This window comes from Bactrocera oleae, chromosome 3 (genome assembly GCF_042242935.1).
Source record: "Bactrocera oleae isolate idBacOlea1 chromosome 3, idBacOlea1, whole genome shotgun sequence".
NCBI classification, from domain to species: domain Eukaryota; kingdom Metazoa; phylum Arthropoda; class Insecta; order Diptera; family Tephritidae; genus Bactrocera; species Bactrocera oleae.
Window position 1 is genome coordinate 77,065,302 of NC_091537.1, and position 19,975 is coordinate 77,085,276.

General features: G+C 32.5%; 1 protein-coding gene across 1 annotated transcript; it reads left to right on the top strand.

Moving 5' to 3' along the window:
- The first annotated feature begins 463 nt into the window (after window positions 1–463).
- dimm (basic helix-loop-helix family member dimmed) lies at window positions 464–18,748 on the top strand. Its single transcript, XM_014244696.3, has 4 exons — window positions 464–537; window positions 10,936–11,126; window positions 14,932–15,180; window positions 15,413–18,748. The coding sequence occupies exons 2-4, from the start codon at window positions 10,944–10,946 to the stop codon at window positions 16,004–16,006; spliced, it is 1,026 nt and encodes a 341-aa protein (XP_014100171.3). The 5' UTR covers window positions 464–537; window positions 10,936–10,943; the 3' UTR covers window positions 16,007–18,748.
- The last annotated feature ends 1,227 nt before the right edge of the window (window positions 18,749–19,975 follow it).

Below are 19,975 nucleotides of genomic sequence, written 5' to 3' on the forward strand. Positions count from 1 at the left end.
CGAGTTAGCGCGTGTTGGCGCCGTCGTACTCGTACTTGTTGCTCGTTTGTCTGTCTGTCAGTGTTAGTTGGCTGCCTGCCTTTCGTACTGTTATACGATGGCATTTCATTCGAATCCACAAGTGGCTATGCGGCGGCCTCAGTGCTTCCGGTTCAATCTGTCTGCTTAGTTGTGCATTTGCCGCAGCGGGAATCACTCGGCGCCGTCGTGGTTCGTCATCTTATACCGTTCAAAGAGTATATTTTGAATTCATGTGTGCAGCGCAACAAGTGCTATTTCAGTGGCATAGAAAATTTCATTAAAAATTAACTGAAAGTTAAATTAATTTGTGATCCAACTCGAAATTAAATGTGTACACGAAGCATGTTATTGAGTTTCATAAAAATTAACAATACTTTCGTTAGAAAGAAACCTTAAAATTTGTTGAAAGAAAGCTGTAAGATATCTCATAAAAAAATTGGAAAAATATTTTAACGGAAAAATTCAAGTTAAACAGCTTTTAAAGTGATCATACTTTAAGAAAACGGTATTGGAAAAGTGAGTCTGTGCTTCCTGAATTCAGTTGCTTAAAACGAGGAGTACTTTAACAAAATAATTTTCATATTAAGTATATATGTATTTTGTATTATATCATAGTTCTATCATATTTAGTAAAATATAAATAGTATAATATATTATACACTTTCTTGTTTCTAAAGTACATAACACCCACTAAATTTCTAAACTATGTACTACATATCAATAAGGAACGAGGATAAAAAAAATTAGTTAATAAATTAAAAAAAAAAAATTAACTTCGATATCTTAGAAAAAAATGAGTAACAAATTTGAAAAACTCAAAATATTGTCAGATTTTAGTCGTTTATAAATCTGGGATCATTTTGGCTATGTAGAACAAACTGTTGCGAAAAGCTCTTCTTCCTGGGTATAATAGTAAAATAAATACGTCAAAGAACTTACATATTTATATTAGAAATAAACTCAATCGGTTTTTACTCCGTAGAAAATATAGTTTCTTTCATAGTAAATAACTCTTCTAATTTTTTGCATTTTTTGCATATAAAAACTATGATTAAATCACAATAACATATTGAGGAATCAACATAAACACAAAACATATTATAAACTCTATTACGAACGATTTTTAACAAGTTATTTAGGTGCTATTCTAGATAATAAGCGTATGAAATTCAGGTGTGTCATATCTGTACTAAAATTTCTAAGATTAAAATATTTTTTAATTGACCATTAACCTCTATTGTGGTAGCACACCCTTTTTTTGATTATAAAACAATAATATATGATTATAAAGCAGCAATGATAAAGTCCTTCCAACAACACAATTTTCTACAAAGCCTAACAAAAACGTACTTGGTAGGTTATAAAAACCATAGAGAAAGATTTCTTTAATTCTATGCCGAGATGCTTTGAAAATTTGTAAATTTCAGCTATGACCGGGAAAATTAAATCCATATCTCAATTTTTACTCGAATTCTCCTTGGATCAGCGTTGTAAAAAAAGCATTAAAAAAATAATGAAATTAACATTTTTCATCCTAACTTATAATTAAAAATTAAAAAAAAGGATTTATTTTAAAATTTAAATTTTTTTTCTCATTTTGGCTATCTTTAGAAGAGAAAAGTTTATTTTTAATTAAATATCAAAATAGTTTAGCTCACAAACCGATAATTAAGTGCTTATTATTATAGTGAGTCATTTAGCAATATGTAAATCTTTCCTTATTCTATATGAAAAATATTTTTTTATTTGTTACAATTTTTTAATTAAAACATAGTCTTTCAATCTAGAATCCAAGATGTTTGCTACTAAAAATGAAATTTTAAATTTTTAATCCCAAATTTGCTATTAAAAATGAAATTTTAAATTTTTTATCCCAAATTTGAATTAAAAATCGAAAATTAAATTTTTAATCCAAAATGTTGAATTAGAAAATGCGCAACACTACCTTGAGTAATACAGTGTTGTTGACTTTGTGTTTAAAATGTCTTTTATTTTATGCTACACATTATTTTTGAAACTTTGTTTCTGATATGCTGATTGTATTAGTAAAATTTAAGAAAAAAATGTGTTCCAAAATATATTAAAATAATAAAATATTAAGAAATAATAATAATTATTAGTTGAAGTTAATAAAAATTTATACAGAAAAATAATTTTTGGCAGCGATAAGGAAACTCAAAAAACTTAGTGTTACTTTTCTTATTTCCCCTAACTTTATTATACGCTTGCCCAAGCAAGCACTTATAATATTGTATAATAAAAAACAACGCTTTGCTCTTTACAAGCTAAGAAACTTACTTTCGCCAATTCGTACTGATCTTTTTTACATTGATTTAAGTGCGTATTTTGTTCATTTGACTAGTTTTATTCAGAATAGTGTGAGACAACAAACCAATTACACATGCCCTAGTTAACCAGCAACCACAGCAAATACCGGGGACCTATAGACAATGAAGAAAAATTATATATTTCTTACATTTAATTTTTTTACTTCATAACCTTTTGCATCAATCTGAGCATTATTGGGTTATTTCTTTGCTGTAGTATATTTCATAAAATATATTTCTCATTTTGACTTTACGCTCCATTTTCACTATGCAAGCAAATGTTTGATTTAAATCGGCTTAATGAACCTTGAACCTTGATCTTGAATTGATATTTGTTCGTCTATACTCGTATTATATAGATTTAGTAAATAATTTGACTGTTACGAGAAAACCAGGGAGTTTAGCTATAAACACATTATATAAAATCAATCGTTACTATCATCTACAAAATGCATTCTTTTAAGTGGATATGAGGAGTAACAAACCTCGGTCGGATTTAGTCAGTAAGTTTCTTTTTAATATCTTGCCACAATCTCATTTTAACTAAATTTCATTATTATTGCAATAGATTGCTGGTCTTGAGTTGAATCACTTTTTGAGTTTGTACTCGTTTTAACATATTATGTATTTATTTATTTATTGTATCCAGTGCAGTTAAGTAAATGCTTTTCGATACTTGCTTTTTCATATTCACATTTGTATTGTATTTATATGAAAGAACAAAGCTGTTGGTCCTTAAGAATGCTGTTAGTTTTCTGTTGCAAAGCTGAGGGAAATAAAATAAAAAGCATTGGAAAAATAAGGTTATAGGGTTACAGCAGCAATGACGTGAAAAAAGTCTCTGGCATGGCAGGAGTTCCGCTACTAGCGACAATATTTTTTAATGCCAACAGTGTTAGTGGCGGTAATGGCTTTTAAGTACTTTCGAACAGAAAAACACAGTTCTAATTACATTTATAAGCATTAAACAGCTAGTATGCAATTAAAAAATTATTGATATTTTCAAAAAGAAAAAAGGCATTTTTTCCTTACTTAAACTGTTGCAGTACCGACCACTTTTTAACGACCAGGAGGACTTTACTAGACGCCTCAACGCTCTTTTATCTTCAAAACAATCGCCATAACTTGAGTTAAAATTTTTATATATTGATGAAGAGTACATGGGTTCGTTTGCACTTAGATAGGCTGGCTTTTTGCTGCAAATGACATATATTTTCAACTTATATGTAAATATTTTATTTTCCAAAAATTTAAATTTTCTTAACTAAAATGAGTTCTACATTCATTGCTGCCGTGAGAGTATTGCAAAATGACTTCACGTAATAAAAGATAAGAGGAATGCTATTAAAAGATAATTCAAATCCATTTGAAATTGCTGATGTACTGTTTAAATACTTTTATTGGCTATTTTTTGGTTGTATCTATTTAAAAAGCTTATCGCTGATGTAACACCACTTATTCAAGGAAGGCGTCAGGAATTTCACTTTATCTGTAACAAGGAGCACTATTACGATTTCTTGCAAAAGGGCGTTTTCAAATGACCGTTGGAAAAAATTACACTTTGATCCAAAAATATTACTGTCGCATAGGTGTTGGTTGTTAACCAATGCTTACTGAGCTTACAATCAAAAGGCAAGCGGGCTCAGGGTAAGGATACCTTTTGTTGCGAGCTCATCAGCCTTGCAGTTTCCAGCGATTCCGCTACGACCAGGCACTCAAACCAGCCTAATATCGATAGTTTGTTATATTGCTAGTGAGATCAGACACTACTTGACGCTGGTATGTCGTTCTGCTGTTGGATTGAATACGCACCTCTCTGAATGAAGCTGCACTTCGAAGCAGTGCTTCTACCGCTACCTTAGTGGCATCCACTTCTGCTTGAAAAAAACTACAGTGGTTTAGTAATATATAACTAAAGTTAATGGGGTTTTTTTGACGGAAAAATCTTCCTCCAACCTTCCTAAGCCTACATTTACATGTAGAAGAAGCAACCACATGTTTAAAAGTTTTTCGTTTTCAAATTACATTTAAGTATGTGAACTCGATTTCCAGAAAAAGACATTTCATTACGAAATCAGTTCAAATTTCGATTTATGGAAAATGTAAATTCGATTTTCAAACCGATTAACTTCATTTGTATGTGAGAACAAATAACGGAACATAGCTGAGTGTTACGATTCAAAACCGAGAGATGCTTATCCAACAAACAACGCGAGTAATGTAAAATTCGGCTTAAATGGTGAAATGAGACAATGTATTCTGTGTTTCGGTTTTACAAAAATATTGTACGGATGTCTATGGTGGTTAAGGTTAAAACTAAAACAAAAACAGTTTACAGTTTACAATCACATATAAAAACCAATACGGATTTCGAGGTTACCTTTTTATACGTTTAATTATTTCTCGTAATTTTATATAATCTTTGAACTAAATGCTTTCTTAATTATCTTTATTTAAAAAAAAAATTCAAAGGTTTGACGTTGTCGTGGAGTGTTAACTGACTGCTAAAATAGTTTTCCTCGGAGTGTTAGTGATTAAAGACAACAAAAAAAAAATACAGACTAACACAAACAGGTTATAAATTTTAAACCATGAAATTTACAGTAAAAATATATATTTAATGTTTTGAAAATTGCATTACCCTCGTGAGACCCTCGTTTGTATTACGTGGAACCAGACAGCTTCTTTAGTACTGGTTATACCTGGAAAGTATAAAAACCATATGGAATTGTACCCATGTACCGAATATGGTTGAAATTGGCCCGGTAGTTCCGTAGATATTTGATTTCACTTAAATGTGGGCCTAACGCCCAATTTTTACATCGGCTCGAATAAAACCGCCTTGTATCATCCTGGATGTAAAATTTAATGTCTCTGACGCATTTGATCAATGGTTCGATTACATCTCCAATACCAAACTTCTTATGGTGCCAAGGAACATTTGTACCAAGTTTCATCAAGATATCTTAATTTTTACTCAAGTTACAATTTGCACGGACGGACGGACGGATGAACAGACAGCCAGTCACCCTGATTTCAACTCGTCTCGTCATACTATCATTTATATATATGTATATAACCCTATATCTATATCGATTAGTGTAAGGAGATACATACAACCGTTAGGTGAACAAAACTATTATACTCTGTAGCAACATGTTGCAAAAGTATAAAAAATTAAAGTTTTGAGTATAATGCCGGTAAAAAAATTAAACCCTTACAAACACTCGGAATAGACAGAACAATGCAAGATTTAAACGGCAGCGATAAATGTTCACTGGTGCTGTCTTACTACGCCTGATGATTTCCGACAGACCTTACCGGTCATTCCTCGCTCTTTTTCTAATGAGAAACTATAATTCTTATGGTGAAGTGTTCAAAAGCTTCGACTGACCATAGGTATGTGCTCTCAAGTTACACAACCTTTTAAAATTTTATCAAGATGTTGACGAACCAATTTGAATATATAATACAATTGTTGCCAGGCAATCTAATGTATTCCAAATTAATCAAAAGTTTAAAAAAAGTGTTGATGAAAATAAAAGCAAAACTTTTAAAACAGAATTTCTACATATTCTGAATATATTATATATATATTATATTATAATATTATATAATATTTGTACATCTTCCGGCGTGGCCGGGGTCTTCTAGTATACATATGTAATATTCGAATTAAAAAATGTTTTGGTCATTAGAATCTCCGTTCACTCTTTAGAACTTAATAACTACTTGTGTTAATAATCACGATTTCAAAAGATTAACATAAACAAAAACCAACCGGATGTGTGAAATCTTTATATTAGGTATATGGGGGCTACCCATTCGATTTTATTCATTCTTGATGTTATGTCAAATAATTACTTTAAAAAGATGCTGTCCGAGTTTCATTAACGTACCTCACAGATTTACCAGTATATAAGGTATAAAGTCAACCGGATGTTTGAAAATTTGTATATTAAGTGTGTATATGGGGGGTAAGGAAATTATTCTCCCGCTTTTATTAATTTTTGGCATCATGACATATATTTCATTCAGTTATCTCATAGATGGCCAATATATCTACAGGTTAGTTGAAACGTTTCAGCGTTCGAAATGAAAAAATACTGTTTATATACAATCGTAACATTTTTTAATCAATATAATCTCCCTTAACTTTAATACACTTATTCCGATGATCCGCCAATAATTTTATGCCATCTTTATAATGAGTTTCCGGAAGCTCTGCAAAATACCCGTCTACGACTGTAATAGCTTCTTCATTCGACGAAAAACGCTTTCCACGAAGGAATCGTTTCATGTTTCAAACCAGGTCTTTTCTCACGATTTTTTTCATCCGGCTGATTCAAAAGGCTGCAATAATATTCAAAGTTGATTGTTTTACCTTTCTGCAGATAATCAATTAACAAAACTCCTTTTGCATCCCACAAAACTGATGCCATAACCTTCTTTGCTAATCGTTGTGACTTCACCTGCTTTGGAGTTGAAGCCTGCTTTGGAGCTGAACAAACAGCTTCAGTCCACTGTAAACGTTCTTGTTTCAATTTAGGATCAGGGTGGTAGATCCAAGTCTCATCCGTAGTTATAAAACAACGCAAGAAATCGGTTTTATTCTGTTTAAAACACTCTAAGTTATGATGAGTAATTTGTTATCGATCCAGTTTTTGTTGAATTGTTAACGTGTGCGGCACTAACTCCACTTGTCCATGTAAAATATGAAGTACTCGTTCGTCTGATATGACTATTAGCAACTTCACGCTCAAACTTGGATTTTCCCTAACAATATTATGAACTTACTCAATGCTTTCTGGTGTGGTTGCGGATTTTGGTCGTCCTTCGCGTGGATCGTTTTCAAGCCTTGTACGACCACGTTTAAATTCACCAGCCCAAAATTCAACAGTGTATTTTGAAGGTGAGGACTCCTTATACACTTCTAACAATTGTCCATAAATTTCTTTTGCGTTTAAAGCTTTCAAAACAAATAATCTAATCACTGCGCGATATTCAGTTTTTTCCATATTAAAAAAATACTCTGACACGTCAACTTCAAATGGCTTGTAAACAAATATTTAATTGACATAATGACTCGCAACTTTGCATGTGTTCTCACGACAGTTGCACCAACTTGAGGTGAAAAAAAAATATGGGCTAGTAGTGCTATTTCTTGATGAGCACTGCTCACTTTTCAACTAACCTGTATGTATAATATATCCAATGTTATTATTTTGTTTTATTTGTTACCCCCTCCTGAGCTTGACCTGATAAGGCCTCAAAAAAATTGCAACATCTCATATTATTAAGGGCTGTGGTCTTTTCGCCGTCGCAAATGATGTTTGATTCGGCTAATTCGCGCAGAACTGATCTTCTCAATGTTATTTTGTGTCGGCCGCAACTTTTGCTCACTGTGGACTCCAATCAAGTCTGGAGTTTACTTTAAAGTATGCTAGTACAGAGTAAGCTTTAGTACGCGTTACTCTTTCGTTGAACTCCATACCGCTTGATTGCTTATATTTTTGAATAAGAATATTCTGCGCATGATTCGTAGGTCCTTGTTGCCAAATGCTTGCAGTCTTTAAGTTATGGCGTTCGAGACCAGCCATGTTTCACTTTCGTACAACAACGTCGCATTCACGCATACGGAGAATATTCTGAGCTTTGTACTCTGGTAAGCTGCGAGCTTGTCTACACCGATTGCAGTCGCCTAAACGCCCCTCTGAAGAATGATAGAATACAAGATTACGCCAACCGCCATCTTGAGACGTAATTCTTTTGAACTGAGAAGAAGAAGTATAGAACAGCATATAAATTGTAAACAACAACGTAAACACTTTTATTAGTTCGTAAAATAGGCTGAAATTAATAGAATAATGTTACGGTAAAATATTTTGGTTGTTTAAAAATAAATACTTTTAATTTTTTTGACTTTTATATCCAAAGGAAAACTAAAAAAACGTTTTTAGTGGTTTTTTTGCATAATAGTTATTGCAGCTTGCCACTACACACTTAATTTTTAAAAATCAATATATTTTAAAGTTACTTATACAGGTGTACCGGTATGAGCGTTAAGATACAAATGTGTTGGTAGGGAACATTTGTTGTGAATAAGCCTTAATTTTTTTCAGTTTGGTTGGCATGACATCTGTCAAACATATTCAATAACCTTACAGTTATTGAACAAACAACATTGGAAATTGATGATTTGCGGAAAGCATTAATTTTTGGTTTCCATTTGAAGAAAAGTGCTGCAGAGTCACATTGAATGCTTGTCGAGGCAAATGGTGATCATGCTCTATCAGAAGCAACAAGCAAGAGATAGTTTCAACGGTTCAGAGATGATGATTTTTATGTGAGAATAAAAGAACGTGGAAGACCACCAAAAAAGGTTAAAGACGCCGAACTGAAAGCAATATTGGATGCAGATGATACTTTGAGTCAAAAACAAATGGCAGCCATGTAAAATGTTGCACAACAAACAATTTAAGACCATTTGAAAGCTATGGGAAAGATCCAGAAGTGTGGAAAATGGAGCCACATGAATTAAATGAAAAACAAATGGAAAACCGAAAAAACGCTTGTAAAATTTTACTTCAAAGACACGAAAGAAAATTAGTTTTGCATCGAGTAGTCACTGGCGATGAAAAATTGACTTATTTTAAGAATCCTAAATCATGGGTTAATCCGAAACAACTACCCATCAGCATCGACTGCAAAACCAGATCGATACGGTAAGAAGGCAATGCTCTGTATTTGATGGGATCAGAAGGGTGTTGTATACAAATATCATTAGCTTCTAAAACCTGGTGAAACTGTTAAAACTAATAGCTACAGACAACAAACGATCAGTTTGAACCATGCATTGATCGAAAAACGACCAGAATGGGCTAGAAGGTAACTAGAAGAAGCACTTGAACACAAAGCAAAGTCGGTTCAGGATACAATCAAATCAAAAAAACATGGCTGGAGGCTGGCTACCCCACCTGCCGTATTCACCAGACTTGGCATTTTCCGATGGCCATTTGTTTTAAGCGATGGGACACGCATTGGCTGAACAGCACTTCGATTCCTACGCAGAAGTCGAAGTTTGCTTCAAAAGACGAACATTTCTATTGGCATGGTATCTACAAATTGCAAGAAAGGTGGTCAAAATATGTAAAAATCAATGACCAATACTTTGAATACATTCTTTTTTATTTTCCCATTCAAAATTAGTATTTGATTTTCACAAAAAAAACACATTTCATACTGGTACACCATAAAAATTTTAATAAATACAACCTTCGCAATCACAAACCCTTTTATACATTTACGTAATGGGCAATTATGTTGTCAATTGATACAAGTATTTATTTTAAAATGAGCCAAATATTTTCTCGTAATATTATTCAATTAATCTCAGTCAGATTTTTTCACTATGAACTAAAAAATTAAATCTATTTCACGAATTAAAAAAAGTGTTTACGTTTTTGTTTACAATTTATTCTATCATTATTGCGGCGCTCTTGTCTTGCTCTTCCTATAGTTGGCAACGGCTTCTGCTTTTCGTTCAGTTATTATAATGCTTGTGAGGTAGCAGAACTTGATTTCTACATTGCCAATCTGTATTTGATTTTTTCTGGAGTGAAATAGTCTCACGGCCTTTATTTTTGCTATGTTTATCTCAAGTTACAGTGTGCATGCGAGTTCAACTAGTCCTCCAAATCCTCGAGTTGCCGTGTTAGATTCTATACAATGCCTGTTTTCTTGTGTAGGGTAGGGTGCTCATGATGTCGTCTAGGACGAGAGCAAAGAAAAGAGAGGAGATGTCAGCTTTGCCGTGTTCCTCTATTGGCTGCACGACATTCGATTAGATAAGATACCTCACAGATTAATCGAAATTTTCGGTGTTTTAAAAAGTCAGCCCTTGAAGGGATTTGAACACTTTTGGTCCAATTTCGACACTTTCAGACATGAGATTGCATACCTTGAAAGCACTATTTGTGTATGTATTTGCGCTTGCTTCAAAAATATATCGGTTATATTCAACTTTGGCCATTTTCTCGTTGTAACTGAAATACGAGTATATCAAAATCATGTTATGCAACACCTTTTCCTTGGTTAAGCTGCAGGACCCCAGCCGTCGCGATGCAGAATTAATTATTTGAGCAAAAATAAGTAATAAGAAGTGTCAAGACATTTGCTAGGGGATATAAAGAATATGCGATGCTAAGCTATAAATTCCAGAACCAGATCCGATTTATTTATAATATATAAGTGTGCGTAGAAACAGGTATACTCGTACAAGTCAATTCCAAATAAAGAAATTTAAGCTTTAAGTCAGTAGAGATTTTAATAACAAGAGGATGTTGGCACATCCCATAATGCCACATGTGCGTGACTGGCGTACTTGTTTAATATAACTCCACTGACATACTAGAAACACTTAAGCTTTTACTGCAATGCACCTGAGCCGGGCTTGAAAATTTATTACCATATTATTATATGCACCGACAGACCTCTAATGTATTATATTATATAATAAATTAAATACTTAAATACCTGTGAATGTATAGAAATTACAGAAAAGTTTCATTTTTTTTAAATATAACAGAAATCAAAATGGGTTCAAACCATATTTCGGATATACTAGTCTCGCACGAATATATGACTATGGAACAACAACATCAAATGCATCAACATCAAATTAACCCCAACGTGAATCCTGAGAATCCAAGATCACCTATTGACTTACAGGAGGGATCATCGCGACCAGTACGACGAGCCAGTCAAAGGACTACACAGGTATTATATTATAAACACAAGTAAGGAATGACTAAGTTCGGGTGTAACCGAACATTTTATGCTCTTGCAACGTGCAAGGATACTTCAAAGGCACTATTTGTGTAAAGTTTTATCCGAATATATTCATTGGTTCTTGATTTATGTACAGGAAAGTGAAAAAATTATATGGAATTTAAAATTGTGGTAGGTGGGCGTAATAATTTTGTCAAACTTTTGGTTGGCCTCATACTGTATATATCGGTTAATGCGTAAGATACCTTAGCATACTGAACGTATAATATTGGATATACTTTAGTTTAATGCTGAAAATATGTAAAATTATGTTGTATATATATTATATATAATAATATATATAATAATTGCCGTTATTAACAAACCGTAATATATTAATGGTTTAGCACTGAATATGAATGGAGTTGGTTTAGACCTTGGTCTTAATCCCATATCCCTAATATCATCACTTCTGATCTTCTGGTTAACGTTTTGCACATCAACTCAATATATTAAAATTAGCGTCTTAGGTTAAGTTTATGACAGATATATCTCATTTTCGCATAATTTCAGATGGACATCTCAAAAAATGATAATACAGTTAGAGAGACGGACAGACAAACGAACATCGATCATTTATACAGTGTTCCAATAAAGTCCACGTACAGCACCTAATTAAAAGTTCATTGATAAAATCAGCAACACGTTGCAACATTTTTTAATTTTTTTAATAATTATTTTGTTTATGACACATTTTATTTTATATTAATTGAAAAATAAATATATTTCGGTAAATGATTTCAAAACTATATATAACAAGAAATGAAGGGCTAAGTTTGGATGTAACCGAACATTTTATACTTTCGCAAAGTCGAATGGTATACTCGTTTCAAAAAATATTTAAACTGCAGATGCCCCTCCCTAATGTGATCCTGTGTACCAAATAACAGTTTTGTATCTTATTGCGGAGCTTAGTTATGGCAATTTATTTGTTTTTGGATAATGGAGTTTTGTGGGCGTGACAGTGGTCTGATTACCGTCACCCAGATTTCAACTCATGTCTTCATCCTGATCATTTATATATTTATAACTCTATATATAACTCGATTAGTTTTAGGTGATACAAAACTATTATACTCTGTAGCAACAAGTTGCGAGTGTATAAAAATTGGATGAATTTTGCTATTTCAACTCCAATAAAGTCTTCGTACATTTCGTTTTTGCTGGCAACTTCTCTTTCTAAATAAAAATAGGCAACCCTCCTTATAACAGTACTATTTATATATATATTTCAGTGGTTCATTCGAAGAGTAAAAGTTGTGAGTTTTGTCAGTTAAAGGACGTGAGCTTATCCTCAATTTGCATGTAAAGCAAAATAAGTCATACGAGGAAGTAGCCAATAAAGTGTCCTGTAGTCGTTCTACAATACAATCGGTTATTGGCCGTTTTAAATATGAAGGAAAATCTGGACGGCCTTCAGTTCTCGCGGATGGTGATCGGCTAAAAATCAAGCGAATGGTTACTGCAGATCCATTTATAAGTGCTCAAAAAATCACTACAGAGCTTCACCAATTCAGCAAAACAGAGTTAGTCCCGAAACTGTGCGAAAAGCTATCATGCTGGGTTTAAGTCTCGCACACCTCGTCGAAAACCACTCGTAAACATAGTAAGTCGTCAAAAACGCATTGCCTTCGTTGAGAAGTACCAAAATGCATCTCTTGTGTTTTGGCGGAATATTATATTCTCTGATGCATCTTTTTGGACCTAAAGGAAGGCAGAATTAAAGTATGGAGGAAACCGGGAGAAGCATACAACCCCAAAAATACTATTAAAACAGTAAATCACGGAGGTGGTGGTGTGATAATATGAGGTTGTATGGCTGCTAGTGGCGTTGGCAACCTCGAAATAATAGAATAAGTTATGGACCACGGTGCGTACATAGAAATTTTGAAATGAAATTTGAAGCCTAGTGTAGAAAAATTGGGCGTGTTTGAAGCATTTTATTTCTAGCAAGACAACGACCCCGAACACATGGTTCATAATACAAGGATGTACTTGCCGTAAAATGTTCCGCATTTGCTGGAGACACCACCACAGAGTCCTGATCTTAATCCAATTGATCAGGACTCATCATATTAGTTCAAAAACTCGCCTTAAAGAGGTTCTTCAAGAGGAGTGGATGAAAATTGATGTAAAAAAAACCGAAAAGCTTGTGGAATCGATGCCAGACCGCCTTAATGCCGTCATTAAAAACAAGAGCTACCTCACTAAATACGAAAATCCAACACAATTAGATCTATTATTTTACTTGAAAAGAAATGTACGAAGACTTTATTGTAGACCAAATAGCGAAATTCTTCCAATTTGTATTTATAGTTTTGAAACCATTTACTGAAATATATTTCTTTTTCAATTAATATAAAATGAAATGTGTCATAAACAAATGCTTATTAAAAAAATTTAAAAAATTTTGCAAAGTGTTGCTGATTTTTATCAATAAACTTTTTATTAGGTACTGTACGAAGACTTTATTGGAACACTGTATATGTATATGGATAATGATATCCAAAATTTACAATCAAAATTTCTTGTTTGTGCTAAACATTTTTTTTTTGTGTTCTTTGAGACAAAATATTGGATACGTATTTTTTTATTTCGATTCAATATTTTAACTCTTATGAAAACCTTTCAAAATTAAACCTCAAGTACAATCGATTGGACTTTTATGCCGGCAATAATGTTTTCGCCTTTATTCGTAATTAATATTTTCACTGTATTGAATAGTTTATTACAATATGTATAACTTAGCAACAGCAACGCGTGCTCGAATCTTACTAGTTTCATTATAAAAATAACTAGCCGGCCTAATATTTACGATTTTTTCTCAAAGAAATACATTACATTTCTCCCAAGTTTTTTTATTAACAAAAAGTACATTTTTATATATTTTTTTCAATTTGGAATAACGTTATTCCGTTAGCCGATCCAAAGCAAAAGTTCACTCATCTAGTTCAATGTACATTTGTCAGGGTGGATGCAGTCAGATGTACTTTACATTTTAGAGTCTAAATTTCAAATAAGATAAGGATTGAGATTTAAGATGGCTTCATTAATTCTACCGAAATCCATCAGTGAACTCTTTCATGACATAGTAGGAAAGTGGTGGATACTGAACACATTTACTTTGAATTGAGTTTCTAAGGATTTAGAACCAATTCTGATTTTACTCGCTTATTTCACACTTTAGAACGCTGAAAAATCAACTTTCATCAGATGCTAAAATTACTGAATTAGAATAACAAAGGGTCATTTTGATAAATATTTTGGTTGCATTAGTACGGCAGGGGTCTTCAAAAACCTACGTAAAACCACGTTGAAACTCGTTAATAGACGAAGGAAAAGAATCATCGTATGCACCATTCAAGTGCTATTTGATTTTACTGCGCATTTTCCGTTCCAAAAACCAGAATCCAATCATCGACGGATATTTTTCCTTTTCTCTAAATTCTCTACGAGAACGTACGACACGAACGTGGCGTCATCAGCGGTTGAAGCTAAGTATTTATCGAACCGCCCTTAAAATTGGGTTGGTGTCTCATACAACGATTTCTTAAATATTTTCATTTTCCGACTGGCAGAAATGGCTTTATATATTTGAGGTTTCATATGCATTTATTATGTATGGATTTGTATATGTGGGCACATTAAGTATTTCTGTGTTGTATGTGGGTTGAAAGTAAAGAAATTGTAGTTCATTTGTAGTTCGTGACAGTCCAGCAGAATGTAGAACAATTTCTTTCCCTTTGCATTTCAGTTAAGCAATAATAATTATGAGATGGAAATGACAGATTCAAGTTCACAGAGCGATGATACAAGCGGCGGCGGTGGTAGCAGCAACGGTGGCAGTGCACGCCCATCCAGTCGAGCTAGGAATTCCTTAACGGGCTCCACACAAAGCCGCCGCAGGAAAGGCGTTCTCAATGCAAAGGAGCGTAATCTGCGGCGATTGGAGTCAAACGAGCGCGAACGCATGAGAATGCACAGCTTAAATGACGCTTTTCAGGTAATGTCAGCCATGCAGTGTGTATGTTTTCATGCCAGTATATATTATATTTTATTTTAAATTTTGTATGCACTTATGTATTTTAATGTGTGAAGTATGGCAGGCGAAGAAACCAACCAGGCAATGAAAGAAATTATTTAAGAATGCTGTAAAGATTTTGTTTGTCGGATTTATAAAATCAAACAGAAATTCCACATACCTATAACTCTGTATACCTAATTTTACATTTCAGTCGTTGCGTGAAGTTATTCCACACGTGGAAATGGAGCGTCGCCTATCTAAAATTGAGACTTTAACACTGGCCAAAAACTACATAATAAATTTAACGCATATAATTCTCTCGAAGCGCAATGAAGAGTCATCATTGGATTTGAATGGTGTCATTTTGAATGGCGCCACCACCGATCTTAGCGGCAATGGTGGTATCGGCGGAGTTGGCGACGTTGGACTCGGCGTTGGTGTTGGCGTTGGCATTTTAAATCTAAATACTGGCGTTGGCGGCAATAGTTCTGGGCCTGGCCCTGGACCTGGACCTGGACCCTGTTATGATGACGTTCTTACAAATGGCACAAATTCATACGATTGCGCCTTGGCTGCGACAGATGTGGTGAATCAGCAACCTCGTCTTACCACCGCCACCACGACCATACAAATACAGAATCAAAGTCTCAGCCATATGCAGCCACAATTGTCGCAACATCTAATGCAAGCGAATCACAATCAATTGATGTTACAACAACCGACAACTACATTACTACTCAACAATGGTTTTGATGCGAGCGATAACAATAATAGTTATGATGAACCATTTCGAGAATTTATATAAATCCGAAAATTTACAAATATACACTCAATTTCACTACGAAGAATAATTAAGAAAATAGTAAACTCATTGGATAGTTTGGATACGAAAGAGTTGCTTAACCATAATTGATTTGAAAACTTGTACATAAGGTAGAAAAAATCGTTTCACGTAATTCATATTGAATAAACAACAGTTATCTTTTAATTTCACCGATTTTCTTAGTTATAGTATATAAAGAACAGGGAAAATGTATATAGTTTTAGAAGTTATTAAATATCATTGTATACTTGAACTCAGATATTTCAATATTTTAAGAAAAGTTTCCTACTAAAACAGGTCAACTGCAACGAATTGGTGTTATGTAACCAAAATTTGTCAAGTTCGCAGTATACAGAGTGACACTAAGGTGCAGATTGAACTGATTTTAATGCCTATTTGTCTCTTTGAAAATTTTAATTTAATAAACATATTATTATAAACAAATTATTACAATAAACCTTCGACCAAAAAGGCTTAAGGTCGATAGTATTTTTTCAAGGGGCCCTTAGCTGTTTAAATTTCTTAACTTATTGGATTGAACTTACGCTATTACGGAGACATTTTTGAAATGAGCAGGTTTTAAAACACTTTATTGGCATTTTCTTAAAAGGGTTGCCACATACTTTTAATTGTACATTTAAGCAAATTAAAATACAAATTCAATATTTCAGTTTGGAATCAAAGAAAATTTATTTAAAAGAAGTTATTTGAAACAATAAAGTGGTACAACTACTCCAATAGTAGTTTTTTTTTAATTCAATAGGTGATTCTATTAAGATACTTTAGTATCTTGGTTTAAAAAAGCCAACTTCAAATATTTGCAAACATCTTTATAAGAAAGTTACTAGTGGTCTTTCCTTGTGACACGTATCTCACTTCTATCCTGCAAGAAAAGGTGCACATAATCTGTTTTAGGGTTTCCTAAATAACTAAATTATATATAACAGTATGACTTTGGCTTCCTCAATTGGATTATTATATAAACTGTTAATTTAATTTAAGTTTAAATCTTCCAACCCATAACATTTTTACAGTAGTTGAAATTATCCAAGGAGTTAATTTACGTTACCGCATACTTTTATACTGTAATTACGTAATTCAAAAATTAAAATAATGAACATACATATGTATCAAAACTTGAGAAATGCTGTATGTCACCTTATAAAGTAGAAAACTTGATCAGTGTTATTAGATTTATATAATATATAATAACTACTAAATGGATATTAGCGTTATGCGATAGTTACTTATGTAAATGAACAGATATAACGTATAAAATCAGCCAATTCATAAAAGACAATTATGTGACAGTTATGAAAATAAAAGACTACACCATTTTGTCTCAAAAGTCGCGATAATTTTTTGCAGTGTCCTATAGTGTTCCAAGCTCAAAGACAGATGGTAAATTTTTTGAAAAATCTCGAATAAAGAAAAATTAGTCATTGTTATAACTTCTTATTGTGAAATATATAAACTTCTTTACCATTTATGGGAAACCTGAGCGAAAATGAAACATTGAGGGTTCTTAGATTAGAAGGCCACAATAAGGAAATGATTGGTCTTACTAAATAAAAATGTTAATAAATTATGATTTTTTAAAGGCTATATCAATGATAATTCAAGTTTAATTCGAGTTTTTCTTTTTAATATATTATATAAACTTGGCTTGGGCAACTTTAGCAAATTAAGAAAAAAATGTGATCTTTAGAGATAAATGTCTGGGGACTCCATAAAGAAATATAGTATAATGCAAACGACAAAAAATCATACAAAAATTCCGAATCATATTATACGTGAGTAATACTTACATACTTGTATACTCAGATAGGTATGACGGCAATTTAGGAAAAGTGCTTCAAAATTCAAATGCTATTTAAACATATAATTGGTTATTTAGCAAAATAATACGAAAAAATTCAAATAAGTTAATAATGCAATATATTTGTCATTTAAATAATATTGACAAATTATAAAACTGTAAATAGCTAAGTTGCTCGTTTATAGCATACGATCATGATGGAGATTTGTATGTGTATACAATTGTAAATACAGAGTATATAGGATTTTATGTATAAGTGCTTAACATCAATTAACCTAATCTTAAGTAGAACTCCTAAAGATTAAACATCGAAACTAAACAATAACTAGAAAGCAAAATTAAAGTAATATATGTGACCATAAACTAATATTCAATGCTTTTTACATTTATCTATATAAATACATAACGATAAACACACATTTCTTCAAAAATCGAAACATTTTTACTTTTACATAATTACATTTTTTTTTTTAGTTTTTTTCATAAATTCCACATGCTATATGGTATGTAGGTTAATTCTATCATTCTTTTGAAAAAGTCCTGCCAAGTCCTTGTATATATGTTCGAAAACATTTTTTAGAATATTGTACATAACTGTATATCAGGTGAGAACGAACTGACAATTATTATTAGGCCAGGGTAGACAATTTTTGAAAGCAAAAAAAAAATCATGGTGGATTGAAACCCATTGAGGTTGAATTTTTAAGAGTTAAGGACGGTTTAACTCGATTTCTGACAAAACTACGAGTCATATACAAAAAAAATAATACGGCAAAGTTATAAGAAAGATTATACGAAACAACCAAGCAATTATGTTCAGTTTTTACAAGAAGGATAGCAACAAGATAGCGCCTTCGTGACGTAATAAATTTAAGAATGAGAAGAGGCAACATAGGAAACTATCAAATGGCTTGTAACTTTTTACTACTACTTTTACTACTATTTCTATGTAAATATATATATTTTACATTCTCTGTGTAACTTGTAAACAGTTTTTCTGTTTCCTCTTTTCATTCTTAAATTAATGACGTCACCGCTCATAATATACCTCAGAATATTACTCATTTTGAATTACGTTAGTAATTAAATTTTCATTTGAAAATATTTTTCAAAAACTTAAATATAGTTTGATTTGTAGATACAGAGTTAGAGGAATTAATGTCATACTAAAAATCCGATAGGCGTGGCAGCGCCCACTTTTAGATGAAATTTCTTAAATCAGAACCACGCCCACTTATTATGTAACACCATTTCCAATGAGAAGTTTTCCATTTGAAATCAACAAAGATGTCGAAAGAAAACTTATAAACAATATTCATATTCTAATAATTATATTTTAAGCGACGAATACAGATTGAGACAAAAGTTAATGCTATCTGAGGAATTTATCGGGTGACAAAACAGAGAAGAAAAAAATATATTTACTAACACATACATATATCTTGAAGAATAAACAGCGACTTGAAAAGGTATAAAGAGGTCCGATTTGTTTAAAACCAAAAAAAAAAAAAAAAAAAAACGTTAACATCGGTTGTTCGGAAGCTAAAACGCCTCACAATTAAAAATGTTTCCATACAAAAACTTGATTTGGGTGGGTCAGTTTATATGTCAGCTATATAGCATGTCTGATCTGTTAAATTCATTTGGAGATTAGGACAATAATCCATGACAAGTTTCGTGAAGACATCATATCGAATAAAAAAGGTTTTCATACAAGGACTTGAGATTGATCGGGTAGTTTGTATGTCAGCTATATGCTATAGTGGTCCGATCTGAACAATTTCTCCGGATATTCCATTATTGCCTGAGATAATGATCCGTTGCAAATTTGGGGAAGATATCTCGTCAAATTAAAAAGTTTTCCATACTATTACGATTGTTCAGTTTGTATGGCAGCTATATGCTATAGTTGTCCAAAATCATCAGTTCCCACAAATAAGTTCTTGGGGAGAAAAGGTCGTGTGCATTTCACATAAATTTCTCAAAAATAGGAACTAATTTGAGTATGTACAGACGGACATGGATAATTCGACTCAGCTGGGCACGCTGATCATTTACCATAGATATGTTTCTTCTGGGTGTTACAAACTACTTGGCAAACTGAATATACCATGTTCATCTTCTTCCTAAAC

Excerpts from the sequence above, each read along its gene's own strand:
- dimm (XM_014244696.3), top strand. The coding sequence starts at position 10,944 with ATGGGTTCAAACCATATTTCGGATATACTAGTCTCGCACGAATATATG. Across the intron at positions 11,127-14,931 it reads CCAGTCAAAGGACTACACAG|TTAAGCAATAATAATTATGA; the intron begins GTATTATATTAT and ends TTTGCATTTCAG. Across the intron at positions 15,181-15,412 it reads GCTTAAATGACGCTTTTCAG|TCGTTGCGTGAAGTTATTCC; the intron begins GTAATGTCAGCC and ends TTTACATTTCAG.